This window comes from Arachis ipaensis, chromosome B03 (genome assembly GCF_000816755.2).
Source record: "Arachis ipaensis cultivar K30076 chromosome B03, Araip1.1, whole genome shotgun sequence".
Taxonomy (NCBI): Eukaryota; Viridiplantae; Streptophyta; class Magnoliopsida; order Fabales; family Fabaceae; genus Arachis; species Arachis ipaensis.
Genome location: NC_029787.2, coordinates 51,648,501 through 51,660,575, shown reverse-complemented (window position 1 = coordinate 51,660,575; position 12,075 = coordinate 51,648,501). Strand labels below are relative to the sequence as shown.

The 12,075-nt window shown below is 34.0% G+C and overlaps 2 protein-coding genes and 1 long non-coding RNA gene across 8 annotated transcripts in view; 2 read left to right on the top strand and 1 right to left on the bottom strand.

Annotated features, from left to right (window-relative positions):
* Window positions 317–4,132, top strand: LOC107630511 (C-type lectin receptor-like tyrosine-protein kinase At1g52310). The gene is made up of 5 exons (XM_016333665.2): window positions 317–736; window positions 818–860; window positions 1,327–1,746; window positions 1,987–2,548; window positions 3,317–4,132. The coding sequence occupies exons 1-5, from the start codon at window positions 653–655 to the stop codon at window positions 3,846–3,848; spliced, it is 1,641 nt and encodes a 546-aa protein (XP_016189151.1). The 5' UTR covers window positions 317–652; the 3' UTR covers window positions 3,849–4,132.
* Window positions 7,296–12,069, bottom strand: LOC107630512. 6 transcript variants are annotated; one of them, XR_001618306.2, is made up of 9 exons: window positions 11,740–12,069; window positions 11,230–11,617; window positions 9,914–10,007; window positions 9,604–9,722; window positions 9,396–9,476; window positions 8,821–8,910; window positions 8,490–8,580; window positions 7,853–7,905; window positions 7,307–7,588 (listed from the first exon to the last, which is right to left on the bottom strand). XR_001618306.2 is itself a non-coding variant. In XM_016333666.2 (8 exons), the coding sequence occupies exons 2-7, from the start codon at window positions 11,515–11,517 to the stop codon at window positions 8,524–8,526; spliced, it is 729 nt and encodes a 242-aa protein (XP_016189152.1). In that variant the 5' UTR covers window positions 11,518–11,617; window positions 11,740–12,069; the 3' UTR covers window positions 7,296–7,588; window positions 8,490–8,523. The 6 variants fall into 6 exon arrangements, 2 of the variants coding, with proteins under 2 accessions (XP_016189152.1, XP_016189154.1); XR_002359376.1 differs by having other exon boundaries at window positions 8,506–8,580; XR_002359375.1 differs by lacking the exon at window positions 7,307–7,588 and adding an exon at window positions 7,651–7,761.
* The window catches only part of LOC110270173, a 7,716-nt gene continuing 7,544 nt past the window's right edge, over window positions 11,904–12,075 (top strand). The window contains exon 1 of the long non-coding RNA XR_002359378.1: window positions 11,904–12,016. This is a non-coding gene — a long non-coding RNA (uncharacterized LOC110270173). The remainder of the gene's footprint in view (window positions 12,017–12,075) is intronic.

Here is a 12,075-nt window from a genome sequence, read left to right as displayed (position 1 = left end):
AAAATTTTATAAGAAAATAAAATAATGAAAATACTTTTTTAAATATATTAAAAATATTAAAAATTAATTATTAAATTAGTCATTATTTATTTATATTTAAATATATATTTAATTTATTTTTAATATATATTTTATATTTTTAATATATATTTTATATGAATAATTAATTTAGATATTAATTTTTAATATACATATAATATGATTGAATATTTTTACTTTTTATTATAAAGATTTAGCAAAAAATATTTAAACTATAATTGTGTAGTGATCTAGAATAATTAAGGCTTTCGAAAAATGAGGGCATTAAATTGCACCTGCAAAGTTTGTCTCATCGAACGTAGCGGGCCTGGCTTACTGTGCCATTAGTAAGCGGATCTGATGAATTTTTTTGTGAGAGCAATTACACACTGCACCTACCCAACTAACCAACCATAGAAAAGTAATGACGAGCAGAACGCAAAAGAAAAGAAATAGCAAGGAATTGAAAGAAGAGGAGATTTCTCAGTAATAGCACTCACTCAAGTCATACTTGGAAAATGAAGTCTTCAACTTCTCCTGCTCCATCTTCTTCTTCTTCTTATTTGTTTAGGGTGCACCCTTTGCAGATAGTGTAGTTTGTTAATTGAAGATTGCAAAACCCTTTTTTTTTGTGATGGAAGTGAAACCCATAGCTTTGAAGTTACTAGTCCTTACTGTAGCATTTCTGGCTCTTCTTCTTGGACTTTCCTCCAGTGCAGTGAGTCACTGATTGTTTTTTAATAAATGAATTTGGGGAAAAGCTGAAAGTCTATTTAACAAAGATTTGTTTTGCTTGTAGGCACTTAATGAGACTTGCGGTTCGCTCAATCGAGATACTGAAGGTATGATCACTTTGTTACTTATTGTTACCACTATATGCTCGATAATTTATTTTATTTTAAGGCTCTAGGTCATATTTAAGAAAAGTTGTTTCGGAAGAATATCAAGTAATTTGCTTGTGTAATGATGTTCTTATATTGCAAGTTTGCAACATGTGAGTGATTTAATTGAATGCGAACGAAAAGAGATTTAAGCATAAATTGGCTAGGGTTAGACATGATTCATGACAGGATGCAATGGAATCTCATTTTTCAAACTTCTTGTGCATTTATCTTATAGCATGTTTTGAAAGGGAAGGGTATACACAATGCTTCTCAGCTTGTAATTTAATATGTATTGTTTCTAAATTCGAATCCACTTCATCTAATGGTGTTTCAAGTTACATGGTGATTGCAGTTTTAACTGTAATTTATCTATACTATTCATGCTCTGCCATTCAAATGTTTTGTTTCCTTTTTTTTTTTCCAGCACCATGCCCAACTGGTTGGGTTATAGATCCTAATAAGACCAAGTGTTTTCTCCATGTTGGGAGGCCTCAATCTTGGAATGATTCAGAGACCTGTTGCAATAAGTATGGTGGCCATTTAGCATCACTGGTATCGGTTCAGGAGCTACAATTTGCTCAGAGTCTATGCGGTGAATATATAAATAATTGCTGGATTGGTGGAAGAAATCTCAATTCTACAACTGGTTACCAATGGATGTGGTCTGACAATTCTCAATGGAATCAGTCCCTTTTTCCCTTGACTGATGTTCCAACCAACTGTAAACCATCTTGTCGTGTGAATAGAACGAATGATTTGTGTGCATTAATGACTAACAACTCAAAATCTCTCTCGAGTGAGAGATGCGATAATCCTCATTCTTTTGTATGTGTACTTGATATAGGTATGCTCCTCTTATATGCCTTTCTGGCAATTCTCATCTTACATTCGCTATGTATTCTTTATTATAAATGTTTTTATTCTCTCACACAAACGGTTTTGTCTATCATTCTTTGTTCATGAGAAATATGTTGCATTGTTGCTTATGCTCCTCTTTTGGTATTTCTACACCATGATGACTTTGCTATCTATTTTTTAATCATCATTGCTTGCTAAAATGTGTACTATTTTTGTCTAATCACAGGTAGGAAATGTAACCATATGCATTGCCACAGGGAATACCTTATCATCCTTTCAGTTGTGAGTGCATTGATACTCTCGATAACATTAGCCGTGGTGGTTTGGCTCCTTGTATATAAACAGGGAAAGAAAAGAAGGCGGTCTAGAAAGCTATCTGACCCAGCAGCTTCTCTTCCATCATGGAAAGTTTTTACCAAAGATGAATTAAGGTCTATTACAAAGAATTTCAGTGAAGGTAACCGTCTTGTTGGGGATGCCAAGACAGGTGGTACATACAGTGGGGTCCTACCAGATGGCTCAAAGGTTGCAGTTAAGAGATTAAAGAGGTCAAGCTTCCAACGTAAAAAGGAATTCTATTCAGAGATTGGCAGAGTTGCAAGGCTCCACCATTCAAATCTAGTAGCTGTGATGGGGTGCTGCTATGATCATGGTGATCGATATATTGTTTATGAGTTTGTAGCTAATGGGCCCTTAGATAAATGGCTACATCACATACCAAGAGGTGGCCGTAGCTTAGACTGGGCTATGAGGATGAAAATTGCCACGACGCTTGCGCAAGGGATTGCGTACGTTCAAAATATACTTTTTCTTTGATAACTTAGTTACTTTCCACATGTTAATCTTGAACATTCCTTTCTTTACATCTAGATGCATGTTTTCACCTTAATTAATGAAAATCTTCTTGAAGATTGAAGTTTCCCTTTTTCAGGTGCTACTATAGGTCAGTTTCACTTGATTGTTGCACGTATTCTGTATAATCTGTACTCAATTACCACCTTGGGTCATTTGTAAAATTGCAGATTAAATATTGGAACATTTTAGTTTTGTGCAATGGCTTATCATTGTTGAATATTCATTTGCTTTAGTGGAGTTGAGTACAGAACATCATCACTACTGGCCTGGTGAAGAAGAAATAGTCAAGTCCTTCTAATTTTTGATGGGGTTCTAGGTAGCACCAACCTTCAAGGTCTTCTAGAGAAAGTCTAGGTGATCAATAATTTTTTAGCCAACATGTAGCCATTAACCTGATTTTCACTCCATACTTGGTTAGTTGGTTTCTTTGTCTTTTCTTATGCTGGCTACAAAAATATTGGCCATGTAATGTGACTCTTATGGATAATGTGTTCCTATGTTAGCCTAACTTTTCCATGAAGCTGAAAATTTTGACCAGATTGTTTTTAGCATCTATCCATGTTCAGTTTCCTCTTAATGGTTTTTCTAGTTTTAATTCCCTCAAACGATTTCCTTTGATTATTCTGATTTTATTACAGACTTGGATTACCACTAAATTAAACAAAATTAAGAGGTATCTTTTCTCCTCATCATTTCAACAGGTTTTTGCATGACAAGGTTAAGCCACAAGTTGTGCATCGAGATATACGAGCTAGTAATGTACTGCTAGACGAGGAGTTCGGAGCACACCTAATGGGAGTTGGCCTATCAAAGTTTGTACCATATGAAGCAATGCATGAGCGGGAGCGGACCGTGATGGCAGGGGGAACACACGGATATCTTGCTCCAGAGTTTGTGTACCGAAACGAGCTAACAACAAAGAGTGATGTCTATAGTTTTGGTGTCCTACTACTCGAAATAGTCACCGGGCGCCGACCTGCACAACCAGTTGATTCCATGGGTTGGCAGAGTATATTTGAATGGGCGACGCCCCTCGTGCAAGCAAATCGCTACCCTGAACTCTTGGATCCTCATATATCATCATCATCTTCAAGTATCATTCCAGAGGCTAGCACCATTCAGAAGGTGGTGGACCTTGTCTATTCTTGCACACAGCATGTCCCATCTATGCGCCCTAGAATGTCTCACGTTGTTCTTCAGTTACAACAGTTCTCCCAACCACCTGCAAAGTAAAGCTAACCTAGTCATTTTCGAACGCAAACGGAGTATTTTCATTTTTCTTTTACATTTATGTATGTATTTTAAAGCTCCCTAAAGTTGGAATTAGCTTAGCTAAATTACTAACAGGGACCTAATGTCAGATTAGGTGAATTCTTCAGGACCCTTGTATTTGTATCCATATACATGTAGTGTAGGTGTGTTACTAGGGATGTACTTATGCTACCTTTTTCTCATTCTTATCAAATTACAATCATGGCCCATTAATATGAAACTGGAAAAACAATTTTATTTTATTACATATCTTGTTTCATTAGAAACAAGAAAGGACCACGTATATATACGCAGATTTTGTTTATTTTGTAACCAAGGCATTTTTCTAACTCCAAGATAATTAAATTCTTACAAGATATGATGTTTGCAATTTAATTTTGATCGATTTAAAATGTAAAATAAATATAATTTATTACAAACAACAAACAAACAACAAAGTTTTGTTCCACTAGGTGGGGTCGACTACATGAATCAAACGACGCCATTGTGCTTTATTATGTATCATGTTTACAAAGAGATTGTTTACATATAGATCTCGTTTGACCACCTTATGGATGGTCTTTTTAGGTCTTTCTCTGCCATTTACCCCTTGTCCATCTTACATCTCATCCACCCTCTTAATAAGGTGTTCTGTCGGTCTTCTTCTCACATGTCCAAACCACCTGAGACCCGATTCTACCATCTTTTCTACAATGGGTGCTATTCCAACTCTCTCCCTTATATCTTCGTTCTTTATTTTATCCAATCGCGTATGACCACTTATCCATCTTAACATCTTCATCTCTGCCACACTTAACTTATGTTGTGCTTTCCTTTAGCCGTCCAACACTCCGTACCATAAAGCATAGCTGGTCTTATAGCAATATGATAGAATTTTTCTTTAAGTTTTAAAGGTATTTTTTTGTCGCATATAAAATCAATGCACTTTGCCATTTTGACCAATCTGCTTGGATCATATGATTTACATTCTGTTCAATCTCTCTATTATCCTGTATGATACATCCAAGATACTTAAAACTTTTAATTTTTCGTAGGATGTTTTCTCCAATCTTCACCTCTATATTAGGGTTTTCCCTTCTCAGACCAAACTTACATTTCATATATTCCGTCTTGCTACGGCTTATTCGCAAACCATACACTTCTAGAGCTTCTTTCCATCAGTCCAACTTCTTATTTTAGGTCTTCCCTTGACTCTTTCATAAAGACGATATCATCGGCAAGAAGCATGCACCGTGGCATAGGCTCTTGGATGTGCTCTGTGAGTACTTTCAAGACTAATGTGAAAAGATATGGACTTAAGGATGATCCCTATTGTAATCCTATATCAATAGGAAATTCCTCTGTCACACCACCTTAAGTCTTCACACTAGTTGTGGCCCATCATACATGTCTTTAATTGCACGAATATATGCGATCCTTACTCTCCTCTTTTCTAAAACCTTCCATAAGACCTCCCTTGACACCCTATCGTACGCTTTTTCCAAACCAATAAACATCATATGTAGATTAAATCATTTTGATTTGAGTAATTACCCAAATTAGTCTTCAAGAATCTTAAAAGCGAACATTTTAGTATCCAAGAAAAAATAATACACAAAAATATTCGCAATGTTTTATTCCGACAGACAAATCAATTCTCAATTTATTTTCCAGCAGAGAATTTTAAAAGCGAACATTTTGGTCTCCAAGAAAAATTAATACACAGATCAATCCCCAATATTTTTCTCTGTTAGACATAACAGTCTCCCGTCCATAAGAAAGTAGTCTTCTCCATAATTTTTTGTATTTTTTAGACAAAAATAATAATAAATTTATTCATTAGATTCTTATGTATGTATTTATAATATAAATGTATGTATTTATAATATAAAGAATTTTTGCATAATATATATATATATATCCTATAGATTCATTGTGGTCTTGAAATTTGAGAAAAATGAAAACAGCAACCCTAGTTGCTATCTCTATATCTGGTTTACTTGTAAGTTTTACTGGGTATGCTTTATATACTGCTTTTGGGCAACCCTCTCAACAACTAAGAGATCCATTCGAAGAATACGGAGACTAGTTGAAGTAATGAGCTCCCACCAGGTTCTCCAATCGATTGGCCCGCAATAATACCTACAGCTTCGCCTAATTCCACCAAGTTTCCATGAGTAGGACTCCGCCCATAACACAACATATAGTAAAAATAAAATGAACGAAAACTGTTATATCTAACAAAAAAAAATGTTAAAAATTAATCTATGTAATAATTATTTTTAATGACTAAAATGTCTATTTTTAAAATCCTTAAAACTAATTTAGATAATTACTCTTTTGGTTTTATTTTTCAATCCAGTAGATCCAAATGATTGTTATTCTTATATCGATTTAAAATTAGTTTGCAATTAATTCAATTCAAATGATTGTGATTTAGATTGGATCAATTTATTCAGCTTTAGAAAAAAAGGTGAACAATTAAATTCTTACTTATTTCATTTACAAAAATAATTTATGCGTATTCCTTTCTCCTTTTTACCATAAATGAGATGCGTAACAAACCATAAAAATACAACTCCTGAAAGGCTGAAACAAAATATATTGTTTCTGTAAGTTATTACAACTCTTGAAAATGCAACTTATAGAGCCACATGGTACCAAATCCACCCGTAATATACTAATAAATGTTTCCAATACAAAATTTTCATACATCTAAACATTTTATGAACCACTGGAAAAGATACAAGAAAATCTAAATGAATTGAAAGAAAAAAAAAATGAAATGATGGTTGTAAATATGCAATCCCCTTTTTTCCATACAAATCACAATATAAAATCAGAAAAAGATGAGACAATAAACATCTCACACCAAAATGAATCAATATGACTTATATTCAAACATTCAAAAAATCTAATATAAAATAAGAATAAATGGTTAAATTAATTCTAAAAAATTACTCATTCTTTAAATTAATTTCTAAAAGATTTTTTTAATCAAATTCTTTTAAAAATTTTAAATTAGTCGTGTTAATCCTTCCGTTACTTTTATTGATAACGGCACCAAAGTAACATCACAAGTCACAACACATACCTACTAATCCTAATTGACTATTAATAAGATTAGTTTATAAAATTAGATCAAATTAACCCCAAATTGAAAGATTCTAATACCTCAAATTTTCTCCTCAATTAGGTTTTGATTTAATCTAATTTCATATACTTATTATGTTAATAGTCAATTAAGACTCTTTGGTATGTGTTGGAGTGTTACTTAACTTGCTATATTAGCAAATTTTGATACCATCAACAAAGAAAGTGACAGAAAGACTAAGATAACTAATTTAAAATCTTTAAAAAACAAATTTAATTAAGAAAATTTTTTGAAGACTAATTTAAAGAACGAGTGATCTTTTAGAAACTAATTTGACCATTTACTCTAAAATAAAATAAAATTGAAATGGAATCATTGATACATCATACACTAGTATAACAATAAAGGTATTTCTTCTTTTCTTTTAACATTAATAGACGGCGCAATTCAGCGCAATTTTACACAAGAAAGTACAAATTTAAACATTGATGGCTAGCTATAATGCTTAGCGTGTCATCAATAGTTGCATGGGATGTTATTATGTTAATAACGTAGCAATTAGGCTTGGAACTTGGAAGAGAGTCAGGAGACTGATTGAGGATTTGAAATTACCCGATGATTCCATTACCTGCATCAGATAATCAAGACCTGATTCACCATCCCTATATCTTCTCTTGCAGCAATTTTCAAAAAGATCTACCAAAATTTTTCTAGTGACAGAAACGAAAACAGGAAAAGAATGTTGGACAAAAAATGGTAAAAGACCTGCCTTATGATGGCGGTTTAGAAAGAAATGACTGCCTGATATTGCTTGAAATTTAGAAATGTTAGTGTTCTCTTCACTCTTTAGTATTCTCTTCTTGTACATTAAAGTAAACAATCTTATACTCACATGCAGTGAAGGGAATCATATTCCGAGAAAGATGAAGAACGCCAAGTGGATCCCTATGTTTTACAGTATTAACAAACCATTTTATTTCCCCATAAATGTAAACAATAAGGGTTTCGCTAACAAGTGTTCACTCCTTAAGAATACAAAAGTGTAAGAATTTTACTCTCTTTATGGATTTAATTTCATTGAAAACTTAGAACTCTAGCTTTTTCAATCCTAAACACGTTTTGGACCCTTAGGTCACTAGTTAGCAAAATCCAAAACATAATAATAGATAAGCTAATGCAAAATTTTATTGGATAGCTCAATAAAATACTAAAGAGAAGTGCACCAATTCTTTAGAAAGCCACTAACAACACTGCATAAATTGACATGGACAAATATTTTTCCTAATATTTGTCTGTTACTATTCTTATCATTTTCTGTAAGCAAATCAATAACAATGTTAGAAATAAAGAAGATATCATATAACCTCTTCAATTTATTGATCTAATAGACAAGAAAATCTTCCCAGTTTAATAAGGAAACAGATTATATGCTATCATCACAGACATGCTTTGATATTCTATGATATATTTAAGATATAATATGATACCTTCTTTATTTATAACAAACACCTAAAAGTGTTTATCATTACCTGGAAAGTAGGTTACATGAACTTTTCACAAACTTCAATCTGTAGATTCTGCTGTATGAGATTGTTGCTCCTCAAATAAACTCTGAATTTTCTGCAGTGACCATAAATCACCAGTGCTTAGCCAAAAGAATATAACCAAAACATACAAACTAAATATCTTTTCTTCTTTCTTTCTTCTTGTTTTTCCCCGTCTTTTATTCCCTATTTTCTTTTTAAGTTTTTATTTCATTTTCTGCCTCAATCCATACTTAACCTTTGTGTTTCTCCTCACCCTGAAGTTCATGCAATTGACTACTGCACATATAATAATATATTGTCTTTACTTTTCTACCTTGACAGAGTTTCCAACTTCCTCTAGTTTCTGCAACAGCAGCAGCTCTCCAGAAGTGGAATCTTGTCTCAATGACTTTGAAGGAGACATCTACAGATGAAAGAAACGAATGACAGAGTGAAGGAAAAAAAGAGGATGGATATAATAAGCAAACAACAAGAACAATGGGAGCTATAATCAACACCCTTTAGCAGGTGTGGTTTGTGGAATGTTTTCACATTCCTGGAAATCTTACCTAAAAAATCTTCTCAAGAAAATAAAAACATTCTGCGAACCACACCCTTTAGTTTTATTGGGTTAAACTTTATCAATGGTTACCAACAAGAAAAAAAGGACCAAAAATAGTGGGGAATTCAAGTTATTTATTACCACGAGCTAGCACACAGTATGGAGCAATTGCATGCATTGAATAAAAAGAAACCTTTCTTCAACATAGCTATCACCATACATTGAGCTGACATACACCCATGGATCGATGGAGTCCACACCTCATCCATGGTGGATGGATGGTAATGTTAGCGTAGAATACGATAATGACTATGTTCAATAATGTTACTCTAGAATAAATAACCTACCATCATATGTGGAACATCTAATGTAGAAACCTGTGTCGAGAACATCTCATTTCTCATGTTTGATAGGCGCATCATTATGGCCTGTAAAAAAATCAAAGGATGCAAAAAGATTTTCACTTAACCCATGTTATCAACTTATAGTGACGCAAAAAACAAGCAAAAGAAAAATTATTTTATCACCGGTGCATGGTTGGGCACTACCAAATACCTTCCTGAAAGCATGTGGATTTGCAACACCCTGGATTTTAACATCATCACTAGGTGGTCTTCGTACACCAATATTTTCAATTCTAAGAGAATAAACACCAAAATGTGACTGCAAATATCCTGCGAATAGATGAAGTCAGGCAATAGAAATAACAGAAACAAAACCATAGCACCCCCCGAAAACAATTGCTGAAGGTCAGAAGGCCTAAAACAAGAAACAGGGCCTACCAAAATAGACAGTTTGAAACTAGAACACAAATAATGTGGTCAAAAGCTTAGTTGAACACAAGAGAACTCCAAATTCTACACACCTTGTTCAACCACAACATCAGCTACATTCTGCAATAAAACATGCTTCTCTTTCTGCAGGACCCCAAAACATGGAAATGGTACTGGCCTCGTAACCTGAACTAAACAAACAAATATATGTACACAACACATCAAGGGATCAATAAATGCAAATGTAATAAATTCACATGTGATCAAAATCAAGTTTATTCTTTTTTCAGCCTTCCACCATGCCTCAAGGTCACGGATTCAAGCTGTGAAAACAGCCACTGATGTAATTATTAGGTTAGGTTGTACACATTACACCCTTTGGGTGCTGCCCTTCCCCAAACCCTGCATTAATGCGGGATGCTTGCACTGGGTTTCCCTTTTTTTTATTGACGAGTCCAAAAAGACAAACTGCTTGTTTGATTCATGTAATTGATCTCATCTAATATGAAATTGCGATGTTGTTTCGTTACCGGTGAGACTAATTATACTGCCAAAATCCCAACTATTTACTAAGTACTAACCACTACTAACTAGTAGACCACCACTCAGAAAGTACCTACACCATGCAGAAAGCAAAACCCTTTTCCCTTACCAAAATCTGTGGAGAGTAAAAAAGTGATTATAATTATAACTAAATCTGTCAATTCTGTTGAGACAGTCAAATCTGTTAGTCACAGGCTTTTCAATTCTGTTACTTAGATTCTGTTATCTGTAATAGATGTGTAACTATCAGCTCCAATACAAGGATATTTGTACTATGTATTTTCCAACTCAATCATGATAACAGTATTCAGATTATTCTTCATCAATTCTTCACCTCTCTGTTATCTCTGTTATGAAATCCTTCCTTTCAGCTTTTAAAAACTAATAATAATGAAAAGAGAACAAGTAATTTACACTCACTTCCCTTGAAAATTGAGATTAGGAATATGACACCCCATCATTTGTAGCAATATACATTGTCCTCCTTTTATAAGAAGTGACACTGGTCTTCCCTATAAACCTCCAAATTTTAACTTTTAAATCCCTAACAACCTAATTTGCCTCACGAGAATACGATATATAATGCACTCCGAATTAAATTTCCTAAAGATAAAGACTACATGATTACCAAAAATAAATAAATAAAATGAAAATTTGAACTAAAAGTTTTAGAAAGATGTAATTGTAAACTAACTCAATATTCGTGAAAGACAAGATTAGTTGAACAAAACGATCCGATGGATAATTCATTGGATAGTTTTGTCGAATATTTTGGATAATTTTGTGAACTAATCTAGGTATAAAATTAGTTGATTCAAAGTGCAGAAAAATTGGAAGAAGAAGAAGAAAAGGATTTGAATTAGACCTTGTAAACAATGGAATTAGGAGTGAGGTAGAGCTTTCTGGAGCGTATGTCGGTTCTGAGCACAAACCTCCTAACAGGAAGATAGAGCAACATGAGGAAGCCAATTCCCCATGCCAATATGAGAAGAAGCGAGTAAAGCACCCATTGCACTGTGTTGTATTTCACAAATTTCTCTTCGCTTTCTACAAACGACGCCGCATACAGCACCGCATCACTCTCACCGCCCTCCAAGTCCAATAACCTCGCCTCTAACCCATCCACTTCGATTACTTCGTTTATCGTCCCCATCTCAACAAAAACGATTCTTGATTACCAAGGAGCAAGAAGTGAAGGAACAAAGAAGTGTGAGCTCAAAATTTTAAATTGTTTCACAGCTACCCGTCTCCCCCTAGCATTGTACATCAACCAACAAAAAAAAAAAAAAACTCATTTTTTTTATTTTTTTTCGCAACCAAAGAAAATACACTTTATATTTTAATATTCTGAGAGAGCACAGTACGCAGGAAGTACCTATTCACTGCATGCGCGACACGCGTCGCTGCCGTGCAGACACGTGACTCGTTGCGACTCCCCCCTCTTTCTCCAAATAGGTCGCGCGCTCTCACTCTCAGCATTTCATTCACTTTCGTCTCTCTCTCTCTCACTTCCCTCTCATTCATTCACTCTCAAACTTTCCCTTTCTCTTTCGAAAACAATCACCAGCCACAGTTCTTCACCTCCAAGAGCCACCAAGCAGCAGCAGCGGGCAATAATCAACTGCGATGCCAAAATTAAAAAAATTAAACAAGTAAGTTATTTAGTTAATGTTAGTAATAATTAATTATATATTTATTTTAATATTTTTAA

What these genes read in the sequence shown, in the direction of transcription:
- LOC107630511 (XM_016333665.2), top strand. Translation starts at nt 653, where the DNA reads ATGGAAGTGAAACCCATAGCTTTGAAGTTACTAGTCCTTACTGTAGCA. An exon ending in GCTCAATCGAGATACTGAAG is followed by an intron (nt 861 to 1,326) that starts GTATGATCACTT and finishes TTTTTTTTCCAG; the next exon opens with CACCATGCCCAACTGGTTGG. An exon ending in ACGCTTGCGCAAGGGATTGC is followed by an intron (nt 2,549 to 3,316) that starts GTACGTTCAAAA and finishes TCATTTCAACAG; the next exon opens with GTTTTTGCATGACAAGGTTA.
- LOC107630512 (XM_016333666.2), bottom strand. Translation starts at nt 11,517, where the DNA reads ATGGGGACGATAAACGAAGTAATCGAAGTGGATGGGTTAGAGGCGAGG. An exon ending in CTAATTCCATTGTTTACAAG is followed by an intron (nt 10,008 to 11,229) that starts GTCTAATTCAAA and finishes TGTTTAGTTCAG; the next exon opens with GTTACGAGGCCAGTACCATT. An exon ending in AAGTTGGAAACTCTGTCAAG is followed by an intron (nt 8,581 to 8,820) that starts GTAGAAAAGTAA and finishes TGGTCACTGCAG; the next exon opens with AAAATTCAGAGTTTATTTGA.